General features: G+C 46.0%; 1 protein-coding gene across 1 annotated transcript in view; it reads left to right on the top strand.

Moving 5' to 3' along the window:
- Positions 1-857: 857 nt before the first annotated feature.
- Positions 858-21,395, top strand: part of LOC134356360 (protein SSXT-like) — a 39,236-nt gene continuing 18,698 nt past the window's right edge. Inside the window, exons 1-4 of the mRNA XM_063067263.1 lie at positions 858-985; positions 3,862-3,938; positions 12,971-13,055; positions 18,542-18,659. Of these exons, the coding sequence (XP_062923333.1) occupies positions 917-985; positions 3,862-3,938; positions 12,971-13,055; positions 18,542-18,659 (349 nt within the window). The 5' untranslated portion in view covers positions 858-916. The remainder of the gene's footprint in view (positions 986-3,861; positions 3,939-12,970; positions 13,056-18,541; positions 18,660-21,395) is intronic.

Here is a 21,395-nt window from a genome sequence, read left to right as displayed (position 1 = left end):
GAGGGATAGAGGGTCCTAGTGACAGGGGGGCAGCTTGGAGGGAGGGTCAACAGGATGGTCATGAGGATGGTGGGGTGGGAAAGACAGAATCAAAGTTATGGGGGGGCAGTTTGAGGGACAGAGTCGGAGTGATGGGGTAAGGTTGTGGGAAAAGGGAAGGTCATGAGTGATCAAGAAGGAGGAGGAAAGAATGAGGGTCAGAATGATGGGAGGAGTAGGAATGTGTCAGAGTGATGGGAGAGGGAGTGTGATAGAGAGGAGGGTGGGAGTGACGGGAATGTGGTGGAATGGAGGGAGCAGAGGGGTCAGAATGACAAGATCACAGTGATGGGGATGGAGAGAGAGGGACAGGATCAGAGTGACGGGGAGGGAGGGAGATGGTGGGGGCAGAGGGAGAGGGACAGGATCAAAGTGATGGGGATGGAGGGAGATGGTGGGGAGGGACCAGGATCAGAGTGATGGGGATGGAGGGAGATGGCGGGGAGGGACAGGATCATAGTGATGGAGAGGGGGGAGATGGTGGGGGGTGGAGCGGGAGGGAACGGGATCAGAGTGATAGGAAGGGAGCTAGTGGGGGCAGAGGGAGAGGGACAAGATCAGAGTGATGGGGATGGAGGGAGATGGCGGGGAGGGAGATGGTGGGGGGCGGAGGGAGAGGGACAAGATCAGAGTGATGGGGAGGGGGGAGATGGTGGGGAGCGGAGGGGGACAGGATCAGTGATGGGGAGGGGGGAGATGGCGGGGAGGGACAGGATCAGAGTGATGGGGAAGGGGGGAGATGGCGGTGGGGGGAGGAATGTACGATCAGAAAGATGAGGAGGGAGGCACTGAGGGTGGGAGTGACGGATGGAGGGAGGTGTCACCCACAGGGGAGGAGCCGCCGCCGCCGACTGTCGGAGGAACTGCTGTCCCCGCCATGTCTGTGGTATTTGTGCCACAGCGGCTGCGGAGCAAATGTGAAATAAACCAGGCGACCATCCAAAAGGTGAGCGGGGCTGTGGGCCGCGCCGAGGCCTGGCTCCCGGGCCTGGGGCTGTGCGTGCGGCGGGCGGCTGCGGCCTGGAGCCGGGAGCCGGGATGGTGCTGCCACTCCGGGAGACGGGCCGTGAGCCCCGCGCTCTCAGGCTGTGGGGTGCCAGGCCCGCGTTGAACTTTAGTCGGACGCGATGATGTGGAAGGCGGGATGGAGCAGTGGATCTGATCCCGGGGTGAGGAGCGGCACGCAGTTTTTGGTGGAAGGCTTGGTTCGAGTTTGGGGGAGGGATTTTGGTCTTCAGCTTGCTCAGGAGGGTGCTGGGGTGGACGTTTGTCTTAGGTGTCAAAGTTGGGGGTCGGTTTCTAGGGTGGGATTTGGGTCCTGAGGTCGGTGGGTGGGATGGGTGTTGTGGATCAGGTTCTCGGGTGAATGTTGATGCTAGTTAGGGTAGGTTGGGTGACAGTGGGGATTGGGTGCTGGTTTGGATGGAGTGGGTGACAGTGGGGATTGGGTGCTGGTTTGGATGGAGTGGGTGACAGTGGGGATTGGGTGCTGGTTTGGATGGAGTGGGTGACAGTGGGGATTGGGTGCTGGTTTGGATGGAGTGAGTGACAGTGGGGATTGGGTGCTGGTTTGGATGGAGTGAGTGACAGTGGGGATTGGGTGCTGGTTTGGATGGAGTGGGTGACAGTGGGGAGTGGGTGCTGATTTGGATGGAGTGGGTGACAGTGGGGATTGGGTGCTGGTGTGGATGGAGTGGGTGATAGTAGGGATTGGGTGCTGATTTAAATGCAGTGGCTGTGTTGGGTGCTGGGGTGAGTGCGGTTAGGCTTTGAGTGCTGTTTGGATTGGTAGGTATTTTGGTTGCTGGGTTGGGTAGGAATGGTGATTGTGTGTTGGTTCAGGTAGAGTTGATGTTTGTGTTGGGTGCTGGGTGAGTTTTGTAATTCAGTTGTGCATCCAGATACTTGTAATGAGCATCTCTGCCTTCATCACCTTCTCAAGTTTCAGATCATCGCCCTCCTTTGGGTGGAAAGAATAATTCTTCTATCCCTTCCTAAACACTCCCTCTGTACCTTAAACTTGTATTTCCTTTAGTAAGACCAGTTATATTTTGTAAGTCAGATACAATAATGTCTAAAACATATTTGGACAGGTAATTGATTGATAAAAAGCATAGAGGCACACAGGCCTAGTGTAGGCAAATGGGATTAGTAGGCATGATTAGTATAGATGAGGTGGACGTCGTGGTGCCGTAGAACTCTATGATTCTAGGTTACGAGGATATAATCTCTAACAAACATCCCTCTTTGAAAGTGTATAAAGTTCAGTGAATTGCAGTTAGTAACACAACCGAGAGTCCTGCCACAAGATAAATTTGGATGCCACCATAGTGTAGCAGTTAGTGCAAAGCTATTACAGCTCAGGACATTCCGGAGTTGGAATTAAATTCCGGTGCCGTTCTGTAAGGAGTCTATGTATGTTCTCCCCGTGATCGCTTGGGTGTGCCCTGGTGCTGCGGTTTCCTCCCACAATCCAAACAGGCTGCTTAATTGGTCATTGCAAATTGTCCCGTGATTAGGTTAGGGCTAATCGGGGTTGTGGGGTTACTGGGACTTTGTGGCTCGAAAGGCCAGAGGACTGACTCCACGCTGTATCACTAATTAAATGAATAGTGTTTATAGACAGTAAGACACAGGAGCAGTGCTATCATTCAATCATTATCCCTCTCAACCCCATTCTCCTGATTCTCCCCCAAGCTTTCACACCCTGACCCTCCGCTTTAAATATACCCAATGATTTGGCTTCCGCAGTCCAATGTGGCAATGAAATCTGCAGATTCACCATCCTCTGTCTAAGCAACTTCCTTCTCATCTTTGTTCTAAATAGATGCCCTTCTATTCTGAGCTCTGCCCTCTGGTCCGAGACTCGCCCTCTATGGGAAACATCCTCTCCACATCCACTCTATTGAGGCCTTTCAGTATTTGGTAGCTTTCAATGAGATTTACCCCCTACCCCCCATTCTTCTAAACTCTAGCGAGTACAAGCCCTGAGCTACCAAACACTCCTCGTTTGTGAAGCCTTTCATTGCCGGGATCATTCTTGTGTATATTGGTACATACACTGCAACTTCCTTGCCAGGGCATGGAAACTCAATCGAATGTGTGGACTCCATCAAACTCTGCCTTGCTATGGACTTGTATAAGAAGAAGTTATTCTAAACTGCCATCTAATGAAGTCCAGTAAGCCATTTGTTTTCTCTTGAAGCCACTTGATCAGATTTAATATCATGGACGTATGACTTGAAGTTTTAGTAGCTCAGGAATAAATCATTCAGCCGGCATCTCCAACCTGCTCCATCAGTCAGTGTCCTGACTGAAATCTGTCTAACGCTGTTACCTCGTGGACTGTTTGTCCCATTCTCACCAGGGAGGAGGCTACGTAGTATCTACATTAGGATGGCTAGACTCAAAAACAGTTACTTTCCCTAAGTGATAAGGCTGTTGAACGCCTCCACCCACAAACTCACCCCTCCACACCCACAACCACCACTACTTTATCATTTCCTGTCAGTCACCTTATGTACAGACGCTCCTGTGCCAAGTGCCACTTTATGGACATACAATCAATCTGCATATATGAGCTGTCATATGTATTTATATGTATTGTGTTCTTTATCTCATTATGTTTTTTTTGTGTTGTATCAGATCCTGAAAAACAATTATTCCATTCTCCTTTACACTTGTGTACAGAAAAATGACATTAAACAATCTTGAATCTTGGATGTTAATGTCCCTGGGTCGAAGGCTGTATGTTAATCAACAATTTGTTACTATTGATTAGTTGTGACCGTTAGTAAAAGTGGCATTTTTTTGTGGTTTCAGTTACTTGATGAGAACAACCAGTTAATTCAGTGCATTGTGGAGTATCAGAACAATGGCAAAGCTGCAGAGTGCACCCAGTAAGTCACTGACTTTGTTTCTTTACTTAGAGATACAGCACAGTAACAGCCCCTTCCAGCCCAACGAGCCCCCACTGCCCAGTTGCACCCTGTGGCCAGTTAACCGACTAACCTGTATGTCTTTGGAATACGGGAGGAAACTGGAGCACCTGAAGGAAACCCACGCTGTCACGGGGAGAACGTACCAGCTCCTTACAGAAAGTGGCAGGAATTGAAACTGGGGTGCTGGCACTCTAAAGCAATGTGTTCGTGGGAGGGAAAATTGGTCCATCTGTGTGTGGGAGGACGGGAAATAGGCTTGTATTCCGTCATTGCATTGTTGTTGCTTGTGTTGGCCTGCTGGACATTGTGGAAATGCTATGTTGGTGTGGAATGTGCGGCAATACTTGGTTTGTGTTGGTTGCTGACACACACAGAGCATTTCAATGTATGTTTCAATATACAGGTGACGAATGAATCCAACAGCATTAATACTCAGAATCTGAATGAGTTGCTAAGTTTGTCATTATATTTAAAATGAATACAAAATATAAATTACGGAATTGTAAAGCTCATCATTTAAATATCAACTTACAATAAGTTCAAGGTATGCTTACTTACCTCCAGAACAAGGGGTCACAGTTTGAGGATAAAGGGGAAGCCTTTTAGGACCAAGATGAGGAAAAACTTCTTCACACAGAGAGTGGTGAATCTGTGGAATTCTCTGCCACAGGAAACAGTTGAGGCCAGTTCATTGGCTATATTTAAGAGGGAGTTAGATATGGCCCTTGTGGCTAAAGGGATCAGGGAGTATGGAGAGAAGGCAGGTACAGGGTTCTGAGTTGGATGATCAGCCATGATCATACTGAATGGCTCGAAGGGCCGAATGGCCTACTCCTGCACTATTTTCTATGTTTCTATGTTTACCTAAGCCCGTCGCCCCACTTGGGGCACAGTCTGTGGAAAGCAGCTTCCATAGCACTCTGTCCTGGGCCGGTTTTTCACATTATAGCCAGGTGTACTCCTTTGAAGATCCTTCCTCTCCCCGGGATGAGGTCTTCGGGGCTTCTGTTCATATTTCCTGTCCCAGAGGTGAGGTCTCCGGAGCTTCCGTTGGTATTTCTGTAGTTCTAGGTTTTTACAGGATGGGGTTGCTAGCCCCATGTACAACCCTCCTATTGCAGCCAGCTTGAGACCGTCTGTGGCAGAGTAAAGTTCATGGGATGACAGGTAGATTTACCTCATGATGGGGAAGTGAAGATATTGAGACTGTTTTCCTCATGATGGGGAAATGGAGATATTGAGACTGTTTTCCTCATGGGGGGGAAGTGGAGATACTGAAGCTGTTTTCCTCATGGGGGAAGTGGAAATACTGAGGCTGTTTTCCTCATTGGGGGAAGTGGAGATATTGAGGTTATTTTCCTCAGGGGGGAACTGGAGACCTTGAGACTGTTTTCCTCATGGGGGGGAAGTGGAAATATTGAGGCTGTTTTCCTCGGGGGAAGTGGAAATATTAAGGCTGATTTCCATAGCATTGGAAAGGGTATGGAGGAGATTTACCAGGATGCTGCCTGGTTTTGAAAGTATGCATTATGATCAGAGATTAAGGGAGCTAGGGCTTTACTCTTTGGAGAGAAGGAGGATGAGAGGAGACATGATAGAGGTGTACAAGATAATAAGAGGAATTGATAGAGTGGATAGCCAGCACCTCTTCCCCAGGGCACCACTACTCAATACAAGAGGACATGGCTTTAAGGTAAGGGGTGGGAAGTTCAAGGGGGACATTAGAGGAAGGTTTTTTACTCAGAGAGTGGTTGGTGCGTGGAATGCACTGCCTGAGTCAGTGGTGGAGGCAGATACACTAGTGAAGTTTAAGAGACTACTAGACAGGTATATGGAGGAATCTAAGGTGGGGGCTTAAATGGGAGGCAGGGTTTGAGGGTCGGCACAACATTGTGGGCCGAAGGGCCTGTACTGTGCTGTACTATTCTGTGTTCTATGTTCCTCATGACAGGGAAATGGAGATACTGAAGCTGTTTTCCTCATGACAGGGAAGTGGAGATACTGAGGCTGTTTTCTTCATGACAGGGAAGTGGAGATACTGAGGCTGTTTTCCTCATTGGGGGAAGTGGAGATACTGAAGCTGTTTTCCTCATGACAGGGAAGTAGAGATATTAAGGCTGTTTTCCTCATGACGGGGATGTGGAGATATTGAGGCTGTTTTCCTCATGACTGGGAAGTGGAAATTTTGAGGCTGTTTTCCCCATGTAGCTCTGTCCTCGCTTCCTCTCAATTAACAAACCACTACCCTGTGGTTACCTCTTTCTGATTTTGGAAATAGAAATTTCCTGCTAACTATGCTGAGGTCTTCATTAATTTTATAGACAATGAATAGATGTCTTGTCTCCCCCTAGCTCCTAAACGACGCCAGACTCATTAGCCCAGGAAAATCTCTGCACATTCACTGTTGCAGTCACACCTTCTCTGTGCCTTTCTGCACTCTGAAATGATAACTTTTCAGCCTGTTCCTTCTGCTCTGGCCATTGAAGTTTCTCATGTACCTTCCTCACCATTTCATTCACCCACCCAGCCGCCAGGTATCATAAAGTCATAGAGCACTACAGCAGAGAAACAGGTCCTTTGGCTGAGCTATCTATCTTCCTCATCCCATCAACCTGCTCCTGGACCATTACCCTCAATTGTGGAGCTGCTGTGGGAATGTTTTAAGGGTCAGTGTAGTGAGTGTTCAGTCTGTATACAATCCGTGGTGTATCTCGGTGGGGGTGGGGGTATGTTTAATGGGGGGTACAGTAGCAAAGTGGTTAGCACAACTCTTTACAGAGCCGGCGATCGTGGTTCAATTCCAGTCACTACCTTTAAGGTACGTTCCTGTCTCCCTGTGACCGTGTGGGTTTCCTCTGGGTGCTCCGACTTCCCCCCACATTCCTAACACGTATGGCTTAGTGATAGTAAGATGGGCCGCACTGTGCTGGCACCAGAAACATGGTGATACTTCTGAGCTGCCCCGGCACATACTCAGACTGTGTTAGTCCTTGAAAGATACAGTGAAATGCATTGTTTGTGTCAGTGTACACGTGACAAATAAAGCTCATCTTTAATGATTGAATTTGCCTCCTGGGTGAAATGGTTGATGTATTGTAGAGTCATGCTGCGGGGTTTGGGAGTGTAAGAACTGCTTTAGTCAAGAGTATTAACATGTCTGGGCTCGATTGTAACCTAATGCCAGCACCCAGGATTACTGCTGCTGTTGGCACAGATATTCGGCAGAAGGTTTCATTCCAGTCTGACGGGTTTGTGACAGAAAACTCACTGTTCATGTTCTCCAAAGCTTCTTGTATTTCTGTTACACCTTTCTTAGCTCTGTGCACCCTCGGAGCACCTCGCTATCCATAAAATGACCCAGTCCGTCAGTAAAGCCCTCTCCACAATTGAGTGTATCTATACAGAGTGCTATAGCAGGAAAGCAGCATCCATCATCAGAGATCCCCACCACCCAGGCCATGCTCTCTTCTCACTGCTGCCATCAGGAAGGTGGTACAGGAGTCTCAGGACCCATACTAGGAATAGTTGTTACCCCTCAACCGTCAGGCTTCTGAACCAGAGGAGTTAACTTCACTCATCTTCACAACCTCATCACTGAACTGTACCCACAACCCATGGACTCACTTTCGAATACTCTTCATCTCATGTTCTCGATGTTTGTTGCCTATATATTTAACATTATTATTGTTTCCTTTTTAATTTTTTTTATTATTTGGACAATTTGTTGTCTCTTGCACATTGGTTGTTTGTTCATTCTATTGGGTGCAGTCTGTCATTGATTCTGTTGTGTTTCCTGTATTCACTGAGAATGCTTGTAAAAAAATGAATCTCAAGGTTCTATAAGGTGACATATATGTGCTTTGATAATAAATTTATTTTGAACATTGAGTGTGTTCAAAATGTTACAAGTTAAATATCAGGTTTACATTCAAGTTTATTGTCATCTGTACATATATACAAGCAAATGAAACAATGTTCCTCTACACCACGGTGCACCCACAAAACATGTATCACACACAGCACATAAACAAAATATTACTACAAATAAGTTAACAGTAGACAGCTTGCTGTTTTAGTGACAAAGCTATTCATTAGTCTCACAGCCTGGGGGAAGAAGCTGTTCCCCAGTCTGACAGTCCCAGTCCTGATGCTCCTGTACCTCTTTCCTGACAGTAGTGGGTCAAAGAGATTGTGGGATGGGTGATACATAACACAAGGGAGGAGCATGATGGAATATACTTCATTTGTCTGGATAAGCTCAATACCCTTCAGAACAAAGTAGTCTATTGACATCTATCCACTATACTAAACATTCATTCTCTTTACTCTGGCACAGAGTAAATTGTAATTCAAAATTCATGGAGCACAGGTAAACAGTAAACAGCTTGCTGTCCTAGTCATGACACCTCAGTGGTGTCAGGGTATTCATTAGTCTCACTGCCTGAGGGAAGAAGCTGTTAACTCAGTCTGGCAGTCAGTCCCTGTCCTGGAACTCCTATATCTCCTTCCTGACGGTAGTGGGTCAAAAAGATTGTGGGATGGGTGGTAGGGATCCTCACCAATGCTTTGGGCCTTTCATCGACAACACTCCCAGTAAAAGTCACAAATGGGTGGAGGTGGGGGGAGTCTCCAATAATCTTCTCGGTGCTGTTTACTGTCCTCTGTAGGGTTTTGCAGTCCGATGCCCTGCAGCTCAGTACCACACAGTGATGCAGCCAGACAGGACGGTCTCGATGGTGCTCCTTTAGAAAGGAGTCAGAATATAGGCAAGGAGCCCAATCGCCTCAGAAAGTGTAGATGCTGCTGTGCTTTGACTAGTGAGGTGGTGTTGTGGGACCAGGTTAGATTGTCTGTTATGTGCAAACCAAGGAACTTTGTGCTCTTCACTCTCCACAGCAGAGCCGCTGATGTCCAATGGAGAGCGGTCGTCCTGTGTCCTCCTGAAGTCCACAATAATCTCTTGTTTGGTCCATGTTGAGACGCAGGTTGTCTTTCACGCACCCTGTGACAAGCCTCTCTACCTCCTCTCTGTATGCTGACTCACCATTGTTGCTGATGAGGCCAACCACTTGTATCATCGGCGAACTTGATGATGTGGTTTGAGCTGGGTCTGGCAGTGTAGTTGTGAGTCGTCGGTGGACTGAGCACACAGCCCTGGAGGGCCAAACGCTCAGCGTGGTGGAACTTGCAATGTTGCTACCAGCTTGGAATAACTAGGATTCTTCCATCAAGAATTCCAAGATCCAGTTACAGAGAGGGGTTTTGAGTCCACCAAGGACAGTTTACCCACCAGCCTCTGAGGGATGATCATCTTAAACACTAAGCTGAAGTTAATTAACAATGTCCTGGTGTATGAGGTGTCATTTTCCAGATGGGACAGGATGGAGTGCAGGACCAAGGCTATGGCATGACCAGTGGACTGGTTTGCGTGGTAGGCGAACTGGAGCAGGAAATGTAGTAGCCAGTTGGTGCACAGCAAGCTCCCAGGAGCAGCAACAATGTGATCAGGAGCTGAGAGTTGTTGATGTCTTTGCAACAATAAATCTGGGCACTTGACATGATACGAGCACCAGAGTCAAGGATAGCTATCATCAGGTTCTTGAACCAATCTGCACAACCCCAACACTACCTCAGTGACACAGCACTACAGACCACCTCTTGCAATGCCATGGACTTGTCTTTAATTACATACAGTACAGGCCTTTCAGCCCACAATATTGTAGTGGCTCTTTAACCTAGTCTAAGATCAACCTAACCCTTCCCTTCCACATAGCTCTCCATTTTTCTGTCACCCATGTACCCATCTACGAGATTCTGAAATGTCCCTAATGTATCTGCCTCTAATTCTACCCCTGGCAGTGGTTTCCATGCACTTAATGTATTTGTTAAAAAAAAACCCTGACATCCCCACGTATACTTTCCTCCAATCACCTTGCTATGAAGAGCACAAAGTTCCTTAGTGTGCACATAACAAATGATCTAACCAGGTCCCACAACACCTCCTCACTAGTCAAGGCACAGCAGCATCTACACTTTCTGAGGCGATTGGGCTCCTCGCTTATATTCTAACTCCTTTCTAAAGGAGCGCCATCGAGACCGTCCTGTCTGGCTGCATCACTGTGTGGTACAGAGCTGCAGGGCATCGGACTGCAAAACCCTACAGAGGATAGTAAACAGCATGCCCACTCACATTAGCCATTTCCACCCTAGGAAAAAGTCTCTGGCTGGCCACCCTATCTATGCCTCTTGTCATCTTTTATACCTCCAAGTCTCCTCTCATTCTCCTCTCCAGATCTCAAGCTTGCTCAACCTATCCTCATAAAACATGCTGTCTAATCCAGATAGCATCCTGGTAAATCTCCTCTGCACTCCCTTAAAGCTTCCACATCCTTCCTCTCATGAGGTGACCGGAACGGAATATAATATTTCATGTGTAGTCTAACTAGGGTTTTGTAGAGTTGCAACATTACCTTGTGGCTCTTGAACTCAATCTCCCGATTAAGGAAGGCCAACACACCATAACCCTATCAACTTGCATGGCAACTTTGAGGAATCTATAGACATGGAACCCCAGATCCCTCTGTTCCTCCTTGCTACTAAGAATCCTGCCTTAACCCTGTACTCTGCCTTCAGGCACAACCTTCCAAACTGAATCACTTCACACTTTTCACCTTCACTCTCTTTGGGTATCATCAAAGGCTCAGAACAACTTGAGTGCCATTTTGATTGATGCCACCTTCACCCCAGCTGCCAGAGAAGGGCAACTTAAGGTTCTCATTGCCAGGGTTTGGTGGGTGGGAATAAACGTGGGGAAGAGCTCTCGAGAAGCCTCTGACAACCAAACTGTATCAGTACCTGCTGTTCCTTTGGATTTATCAGTTGCATAGCGAGGGGGGCGGGGCCGCTACATGGGCAATAGCTTGCTCTTTATGTCATACTGCCCTGGCTTGCATATCACGTAGACAGCCAGGAAGCAGCATCCGTGGACAACCCTGACCAATGGAGGGCCTCAATTGAACAAAGCATCTCAAACCGTTCTCCTAGGAGTATTCTCAAACTCTGGGGCTAGCTCAAAACAGTTTTCCTGCGAGTGTTCTCAAACTCTGAGGCCAAGTTGCAGAAAGTGATGCTGGAAGAGCGGGATATTGAAGGAGAAGGAAGGTTTCTGTAGGGTGCTTCAGGACCAGAGCATGAGTGGCCGAAAGCACAGTCACCACGAGTGATGTGACAAGATTGGTGACGTACAGGGACCTTGGGAGGGGTGAGCAGGGATATTGGTTGCAAGAATGAGGCAGTCCATGGTATTCAGTTGTCATTTGCCTGTATGGCTCCACACTGTTGAATTATCAGCATGGTAGCATAGTGGTTGGTATAACATAAGACAGCGTCAGCAATTGGGGTTCAATTCCCATCACTGTCTGTAAGGAGTTTGTACGTTTTCCCCATACCCATGTGGGTTTCCTCTGGGTGCTCCAGTTTCCTCCCATCTTCCAAAGATGTAAGGGTTAGGGTTAGTAAGTTGTGGGCATGCTAGCTTGGTACTGGAAACGTGAAGATACCTGCGGGCTGCCCCCAGCACATCCTCAGACTGTGTTGGTCATTGATGTAAACAACGTATTTCACTGTGTCTTTGGATGTACATCTGACAAATAAAACTAATCTTTAATGTTTAATCTTTGCCACAGGATGATGAGGAGTGGGGAAGGGATGCATTAAGGTCTGGGGGGGAGGGGGGGGAAGATATCCATTCCAGAGCCCACCTGTCACCCTGTAGTCCTTGGCAGCACTGTCCGTGGTGCACGACCATAGGACATTGGAGCAGAATTAGCCCATCTGAGCCAGAGTCTGCTCTGCCATTCAACGTTGGCTGATTTATTATCCTTCTCAACCTCATTCTCCTGCTTTCTCCCCATAACCTTTGACACCCTGACTGATCAAGAACCTATCAACCACCGAATAAACTCTTCTCAGGCTTCCAGCCAGGTACAAGTATCAATTTTAACCAATGTTTCGATGACAAACTCTGCCATCTTCATCAAGGATGACGCCTAGACATATTCAGTCCGGTGGTATATATACCCCCATTACCTGTGCCTCCTGATTGGTTAATCCTCACCCAATCGGGTTTCCGTTGTCCTACCTTGTTTACAATTGATTTCCAGCTCTTACTTAGAACAAGACCACTGTCTTTGTTAAAGTTCTTTTTCTCTAGTTTTATTTCAATGGCTTCCTTCACCAGGCACTCCCAAGGCCCATTGACATGGCACAGTAGTTTCAAGTTCAAAGTACGTTTGTAATCAAAGTATGTATGCCATATACAACCTTGAGATTCATCTTCTTGCAGAAAGCCACAAAACAAAGAATCACAATAGAATGTGTGAAAAAGAAAGAACAAATCAAGCAAACAATAAAAAAGTAAACAATTAACACACAGGCATGAACCGGGTCCCAGAAACTGATATCACAGCCATGGAGACGGTTCAGCACTGCAGCTGGATCTGGAGCTGACGGCTGCAGGCCACAGCTGCAGAGTCAACTCAGTTCTGAGGCGAGTGAAGTGTCTTCGAGCAGTGAGCTGAGCAAAGGTTCTTCCTTTGCCCTCGCCCTGACACCTTGATCTTTTTAAATCTGGCTTGGCACTTAAAGTGGGCTAATAGTTGGTTTGTTTTTCACTCTTGGGTCTGGGCTCTGCTGCTGCCTTAATCTGGACCCAAGTCCACTTCAGTCATGGCGACAGTGGCCATCCCTGCATACTTCACCGTCCAGTTCGCCGAAACAACAGGTCATACAGACAACTCAAAAGCACACCTGCCAAAGGGAAATCACAGGTTGCAAATTGCAGTGATCATAGTTCTAAAAAAAAGAATATTCAGTAGAACTGTTAGTGGTTTTGTTAGCTGTCCACCAAAGGTTGCCATGTCTTGCCAGGGCCACTTGGGACTGGGCAGAAAGTTGTTTAAAGAATAAAAAATCTTATTGTTTCCGTACAGGTACCAGCAGATCCTGCATAGGAACCTCATCTACCTGGCCACAATAGCAGATTCCAGTCAGAATGTGGCAAGTGCCCATCCTGTGGTAAGTGATAGCAAAGTGAGAGATTGAGGGAAGCCAGACTGCTCGAACCCAGGAGATCTTTGGCCTGGCCTATCCTGTCCTGTCTGCCTCCTGCCTGGCTCTCTTACTTCTGTACCCCAACTATTAATATACCAATGGCTTATTGAGAAAGTAAGGAGGCATGGGATCCAAGGGGACATTGCTTTGTGGATCCAGAACTGGCTTGCCCACGGAAGGCAAAGAGTGGTTGTAGACGGGTCATATTCTGCATGGAGGCCGGTGACCAGTGGTGTGCCTCAGGGATCTGTTCTGGGACCCCTACTCTTTGTGATTTTTATAAGTGACCCGGATGAGGAAGTGGAGGGATGGGTTAATAAATTTGCTGATGACACAAAGGTTGGGGGTGTTGTGGATAGTGTGGAGGGCTGTCAGAGGTTACAACGGATCATTGATAGGATGCAAAACTGGGCTGAGAAGTGGCAGATGGAGTTCAACCCAGATAAGTGTGAGGTAGTTCATTTTGATAGGTCAAATATGACAGCAGAATGTAGCATTAATGGTAAGATTCTTGGCAGTGTGGAGGATCAGAGGGATCTTGGGGTCCCTCAAAGTAGGGCACTCAAAGCTGCTGTGCAGGTTGACTCCGTGTTTAAGAAGGCATAAGGTGCATTGGCCTTCATCAATCGTGGGATTGAGTTTAAGAGCCGAGAGGTAATGTTGCAGCTATATAGGACCCTGGTCAGACCCCACTTGGAGTACTGTGCTCAATTCTGGTCACCTCACTACAGGAAGGACGTGGAAACTATAGAAAGGGTGTAGAGGAGACTTACAAGGATGTTGCCTGGATTAGGGAGCATGCCTTATGAGAATAGGTTGAGTGAACTCGGCCTTTTCTCCTTGGAGCGACAGAGGATGAGAGGTGACCTGATAGAGGTGTACAAGATAATGAGAGGCATTGATCATGTGGTTAGTCAGAGGCTTTTTCCCAGGGCTGAAATGGCTAGCACAAGAGGGCATAGTTTTAAGATGCTTGGAAGTAGATACGGAGGAGATGTCAGGGCTAAGTTTTTTACATAGAGAGTGGTGAGTGCGTGGAATGGGCTGGTGGCGGCGGTGGAGGCAGAAACGATAGGATCTTTTAAGAGACTCCTGGATAGGTACATGGAGCTTTGAAAAATAGAGGGCTGTGGGTAAAGCCTAGGTAGTTCTAAGGTAGGGACATGTTTGGCACAGCTTTGAGGGCTGAAGGGCCTGTATTGTGCTGTAGGTTTTTTTATGTTTCTATGTTTCTGATTATTTTACCCCATCCCATTGCCAACAGTCATATGCCAAACGTGAATTTTTCCATGCTTAAGTCAATGTAAATTTATTATCAAAGAACTTGTGACATAGGAGCAGAATTGGTCCATTTGGCCCATTGAGTCGAGGCTGATTTATTATCCCTCTCAACCCCCCATTCTCCTGCCTTCTCCCCATAACATGTTACCATATACTACCTTGAGATTTACTTTCTTGCAGGCATTTACAGGTAAATAAAGAAATACAACGATTTAGGAAAAAGATGTGCAAAAGGCACGGTGGTGTAGCAGATACAGTGGCATGCAAAAATTTGGGCATCCCTGGTCAAAATTTCTGTTACTGTGAATAGCTAAGCGAGTAAAAGATGAACTGATTTCCAAAAGGCATAAAGTTAAAGATGACACTTTTCTTTAAGCAACACTCACAACATGCTGGAGGAACTCAGCAGGTCAGGCAGCATCTGTGGAAATGATCAGTCACGGTTTCAGGCCGAAACCCCTCTGCCCCTTCCCTCTTCAGTCCTGACGAAGGGTCTCGGCCCGAAACATTGACTGATAGTTTCCACGGAATCTGCCCGACCTGCTGAGTTCCTCCAGTGTGTTGTGAGCATTGCTTTGACCCCAGCATCTACAGAGTATTTTGTGTTTACACTTTTCTTTAATATTTTAAGCAAGAAAACTTTTTTATTTCCATCTTTTGCAGTTTCAAAATAACAAAAAAGGAAAATGGCCCGAAGCAAAAGTTTGGGCACCCTGCATGGCAGTACTTAGTAACACCCCCTTTGGCAAGTATCACAGCTTGTAAATGCTTTTTGTAGCTAGCTAAGAGTCTTTCAGTTCTTGTTTGGGGGATTTTCACCCATTCTTCCTTGCAAAAGGCTTCTAGTTCTGTGAGATACTTGGGCCATCCTGCACGCACTGCTCTTTTGAGGTCTATCCACAGATTCTCGATGATGTTTAGGTCAGGGGACTGTAAGGGCCATGGCAAAACCTTCAACTTGTGCCTCTTGAGGTAGTCCGTTGTGGAATTTGAGGTGTGTTTAGGATCATTATCCTGTTGTAGAAGCCATCCTCTTTTCATCTTCGGCTTTTTTACAGACAGTGTGATGTTTGCTTCCAGAATTTGCTGGTGTTTAATTGAATTCATTCTAACCTCTACCAGTAAATGTTCCCCGTGCCACTGGCTGCAACTCAAGCCCAAAGCATGATCAATCGACCCCCGTGTTTAACAGTTGGAGAGGGGTTCTTTTCGTGAAATTCTGCACCCTATTTTCTCCAAACATACCTTTGCTCATTGCGGCCAAAAAGTTCTATTCAAAAGGTTCAAAGGAACATTTAAACAAGCCTGATGCATTTTGAAACAAGTCCTGTGGACTGATGAAGTCAAAATAGAAGTTTTTGGGCGTAGTGAGCAAAGGTATGTTTGGAGCAAATTCTGGAAGCAAACATCACACCGTCTGTAAAAAAGCTGAAGATGAAAAGAGGATGGCTTCTACAACAGGATAATGAACCTAAACACACCTCAAAATCCATAATGGACTACCTCAAGAGGCACAAGCTGAATGTTTTGCCATGGCCCTTACAGTCCCCTGACCCAAACATCATCGAGAATCTGTGGATAGACCTCAAAAGAGCAGTGCATGCAAGATGGCCCAAGAATCTCACACAACCAGAAGCCTTTTGCAAGGAAGAATGGGCGAAAATCCCCCAAACAAGAATTGAAAGACTCATAGCTGGCTACAAAAAGCATTTACAAGCTGTGATACTTGCCGAAGGGGATGTTACTAAGTGCTGCCATGCAGGGTGCCCAAACCTTTGCTTCGGGCCCTTTTCCTTTTTTGTTATCTTGAAACTGTAAAAGATGGAAATAAAAAAGTTTTTTGCTTAAAATATTAAAGAAATGCGTCATCTTTAACTTTATGACTTTTGGAAATCAGTTCATCTTTTACTCGCTTAGCTATTAACAGTAACAGAAATTTTGACCGGGGTGCCCAATCTTTTGCATGCTACTGCTTTACAGCGGCAACAACCCAGGTTCAATCCCGCCACTGTCTGTAAAGAGTTTTAAGGTGGCAACAACCCAGGTTCAATCCCGCCACTGTTTGGAAGGAGTTTGTACGTTCTGCCTGTGACCGTCTGGGTTTCCTCCCACATTCCAAAGACATTTAGATTAATTGGTCACATAGATGTAATTTGGCGCTGCGGTTCGTTGGGCCTGTTGTCATGCTGCATCTCTAAAGAATTAAATAAATGAAAGAATAGGCATGTCCTTTTTCTAAAAAAAAGTTTTGCTTTTACTAATCTACTGTATTTTAAAGTAATTTGCTTGTTCGGCATTCCTGGCTCAGCACAATGCGAAGATATCCCTTTGTTACTAACATGTCCAGACAGACAGAGGCCTCTCTTTGTATATTTGTTCCAGCCTATGTCGTATATTTATCTATTTTCCTGGAGAGTTGTTGCCTGGTCTTGCAGTGGGACTCACGACACATTTAAATTATAGCACTGTGAAGGATTATTTTGCTCCACTTCTTAATATACAATCCTACTGTTGGGCTGGATGCAGTCCATCTGTTTACATTTGGTGTCCCAATTATAGTTCTATTAATTTGCTCGTTGTCTAAATTCCAGCTTATTAAATTGTCATGTTAAAATTTAAATAACTCTGGAAATTCTGATCAATGTATCCTCACTTTCCAATGTATTTCCGTTCCCTTGCACAGAATCCATCAAGTCTTCGGGATTAGTTAACCTCAAGTATATAATTTCCTCTGTATAGCTTTCCCTTGCTGTAATTTCTCCACTCCTTGCTGTTCTGCGAGAAAGGAGAGTAAATCAGCATTTAATAGAGCTGGCTGTATAAGATTATATTTGTTATAATCTAATCTCTTAACATTGTCAGTTATGTGGGAGGGAAGGGTTAGATTGATCTTAGAACAGGTTGGAAGGTCAGCACAACGTTGTAGGCTGAAGGCCAGGTACTATGCTGCAATGTTATGTGGTCAGTATTTCCTTTTGGGTGCCATGGTAGCATAGCAATTAGTGCATTGCTATTACAGCTCGGGCTGTTTCGGAGTTCAATTCCTGCACCATCTGTAAGGAGTTTTTTTTGTTCTCCCCATGACTGTGTGGGTTTCCTCCAGGTGCTCCAGCTTTTTCCCCACAGTTCAAAGATGTACTGGTAGGTCATTGGAAATTGTCCTGTCATTAGGCTAGGGTTAAATTGGTGGATTGCTGGATGGTGTGGCTCATTGGGCTGGAAAGACCTGTTCTACGTGGTATCTCTAAATAAAATAGAAAATAAAAACAGCACAATACCACCAAACAAACCCCGCCCTTTGACTCCCTCTCCCCCACCCCCACCATCAGAGATCACTAGTCCTCACCCTCAGGGCCCGCCGACTGTGCTCCTTGGCTATGAGGATCAGAGGTTTTCACCCTTAGTACCTCCATCCTCATCGAACTCACTGGAGTCCGACATCTGGACCTGCTGACTGACCTCTGACCCCGAGGCTCTCCGACCTCAGGGATCACCAGGCCTCTTCATCGGGACTACTGTTAAGGAATAGGGGTCGTTTAGAGTCGAACACTTGACCCGCTTTCCTTGGTCAGGTTCTCTCTACTGAGGTGTGATCAGAATCGGGTTTAATATCATTGGCATATGTCGTCAATGTGTTGTTTGTAGTAGTACATTGCAATACATTATAATGAAACTATAAATTACCATAAAAGGTATGTATAAATTTTAAAAATTAAGTATGTGGTGCAAAAAGAGAGGGAAAAAATAATGAGGTGGTGTTCATATGTTCACTGTCTATTCGTAAATCTGATGGTGGAGGGGAAGAAGCTGTCTTAAAATATTGAATGTGTGTCTTCAGACTCCTGTACCTCTTCCTTGATGGTAGCAATGAGAAGAGGGCATGTCCTGGGTGATGGGGGTCCCTAGTGCCCATGATGGAGCTGGTTGAGTTTGCAACTTTCTGCAGCTTTTTCCATTCCTTTGGAGTGGCCCCTCCATACCAGACAGTAAGAATGGTCTCCACGGCACATGCTGAAGTCCAGATTTACCATCACAAATAGTGGACACACTAGCCCATCCTACCCTACTGCACTATCATAGTGCCTCTCTTTCTCCTGATTGCCTGCCTTCAAGAACTCGTTGACCTCAGCAGAAGATACCTGCGACATCTAACATGTTCTCAACTTCAGGTGCTCAACCAGCCAATGGCAATGGGGCCAGGGGTAATGGATCCTGTCGGGAGAGCTGGAGATCCCATGGGAAGCGGAACTCCTCCCCCTGGACAAGGGAACCCTCATCAAATGGCAGGTGAGACTCTGATCTCTGGTGGAGCCTTTGGTTTGGGGAGAAGAGGAGGAGGTGGGGGCAAGGCTGGAGCAGGAGATGGCTTTACATCTTTACTTTCCTGAACTTCTGTCAACTTACTTTTTCTGGGAAGGGTGTAGCGAGAGGTATGAAACATCGAGACGAAGACTAAGCCCCCAGAAGCCAGCATTATCCAGGCAAGGATCGACTGCAGATCGAGTGCAGACACCCCAGGCAAGAAAGGTTTCCTAGGGACAATTACTTCACTAACTTCAAAGTGCCATTGGTTGTCAGCTTGTAGTTTCTATTGACTTTAATACCTGTATTGTGAATGGTGATTGTTCTTGCAAGTAAGGAATTCAAACATGCGTACTTTACCAAATGGTCATTATCCGTAACTGCTTGGCAATTCTGTGTAAATATGAATTTCTCTGTTCAGAATTTAGAACAGTGTAGTGACAGGGGCCATGCTGTTCACTTTGAGCACAACGAGAGTAAAGTGCGATTGAGTCATAAATGTGTGTGTTCCAGATCTAGTAACTTTATTTCTTTATCAATATTGACAGCACTGTTGATCAAAGTTCAAAGTAAATTTATTATCAAAGTACTTATAGGTCACCATAAACAACTCTGAGATTTATTTTCTTGTGGGCATAATAAATCCATAATTGAATAATAGCCAAAATAGAATTAATGGAAGACCGCACCAACTTGTGCATTCGACCAGAGTGCAAAAGACACAAACTGCAAGTACAAAAAGAAAGAAATAATAATAATAAAATAAACAATATATATTAACATGAGATGAGGAGTCTTTGAAAGGTTGTGAGGAACATTTCAGTGATGAAGTGAAGTTGAATGAAGTTATTCTCTTTGGTTCAAGAGCTAAACAAGTTCAGATCCCAGCCTGACTGTCCAGAAGACCAGTCTGTAAAAGTGACCATGGAACAATGCGATTGTGTTGAGACAAGGGAAAATCTGAGCAGCAGACACCAGATGCTGGAGGAGCTCAGTAGGCCAGGCTGCATCTAGGAAAAGAGTTCAATCGATGTTTCAGGCTGAAACCCTTCAGCAGGGCTGGAGAAAAGAAGCTGAGGAGTAGATTTAAAAGGTTGGGGGAGAGGAGAGAGAAAAACACAAGGTAATAGGTAAAAACTTAAGGGGGAGGGGATCAAGTAAAGATCTGGGGGGGGCCCCCTCCTTCACCATTTCCCATCCGCTTTTCCCCCCTCTCACCTTCTCCTTGCCTACCCATCACCTCCCTCTGGTGCTCCTCCCCCCTTTTCTTCCATGTCCTTCTGTCTCTTTTACCAATTTATTTCCCAGCTCTTTACTTCATCCCTCCCGCTTCAGATTTCACCTATCACCTGGTGTTTGTCTCTCTCCCTTCCCCCACCTTTTAAATCTATTCCTCAGCTGCTTTTCTCCAGTCCTGCCAAAGGGTTTCAGCCTGAAATGTCGACAGTACTCTTTTCCTTTGGTTGTGTTAAAACCTGTCTCTTGCTTTACACAGGGGTCTTTGGGTGCAAGCCCACAGATCCCTGAAAATGGCAACACAAGTAGAGAGGTTGGCAAAGAAAGCATAGAACATGCTTCCCTTCATCAGTTAGGGCAGTGAGTACATAGTAAGTCAGGAAGTCATGTTGTAACTGTATGAAACGATGGATGAGTGGCATTACATGCAATTCAGATTGCCGCAGTACAGTCCACGGATGTGTAGACTTTGGAGAGAGTCTGGGAACGTTTTCCCAGGGTGCTGCCTGGATTAGAGAGTTTTGGCTATAACAAGAGATTGGACATACCTCTCTGCTTTTCCCTCTATTTCCCGAGGAGACTGAGGTCCTTTAACATCTGCCGGACGATGCTGAGGATGTTCTACGAGTCTGTGGTGGCCAGTGCGATCATGTTTGCTGTTGTGTGCTGGGGCAGCAGGCTGAGGGTAGCAGACACCAACAGAATCAACAAACTCATTCGTAAGGCCAGTGATGTTGTGGGGATGGAACTGGACTCTCTCACGGTGGTGTCTGAAAAGAGGATGCTGTCTAAGTTGCATGCCATCTTGGTCAATGTCTCCCATCCACTACATAATGTACTGGGTGGGCACAGGAGTACATTCAGCCAGAGACTCATTCCACCGAGATGCAACACAGAGCGTCATAGGAAGTCATTCCTGCCTGTAGCCATCAAACTTTACAACTCCTCCCTTGGAGGGTCAGACACCCTGAGCCAATAGGTTGGTCCTGGACTTATTTCATAATTTACTGGCATAATTTACATATTACTATTTAACTATTTATGGTTCTATTACTGTTTATTATTTATGGAGCAACTGTAATGAAAACCAGTTTCCCCCGGGATCAATAAAGTATGACTATGACTATGACTATGACTAACGCAAGGGGAGATCTGAGAGAAGTTTACAAAATTATGAAGGGATAGAAAAGGCAGTTCACATTCAAGTTTAATTGTCATTCAACCATACAGATAATTTACATATTACTATTTAACTATTTATGGTTTTATTACTATTTATTATTTATGGTGCAACTGTAAGGAAAACCAATTTCCCCCCGGATCAATAAGGTATGACTATGACTAAATACAGCCGAATGAAACAGAGTTCCTCCGGGGCTGAGGTGTAGAGCACAGAACCAACAGTCACACACAGCGAACAGCACAGTAACAGCAACAGAAGAACATATGGTTACAAAAATAATGCAGTCCAAGCCCCGAGTGTCA

The sequence above is a fragment of the Mobula hypostoma genome, chromosome 14 (assembly GCF_963921235.1).
Source record: "Mobula hypostoma chromosome 14, sMobHyp1.1, whole genome shotgun sequence".
NCBI lineage: Eukaryota > Metazoa > Chordata > Chondrichthyes > Myliobatiformes > Myliobatidae > Mobula > Mobula hypostoma.
This window is presented reverse-complemented; position numbering and strand designations above follow the sequence as displayed.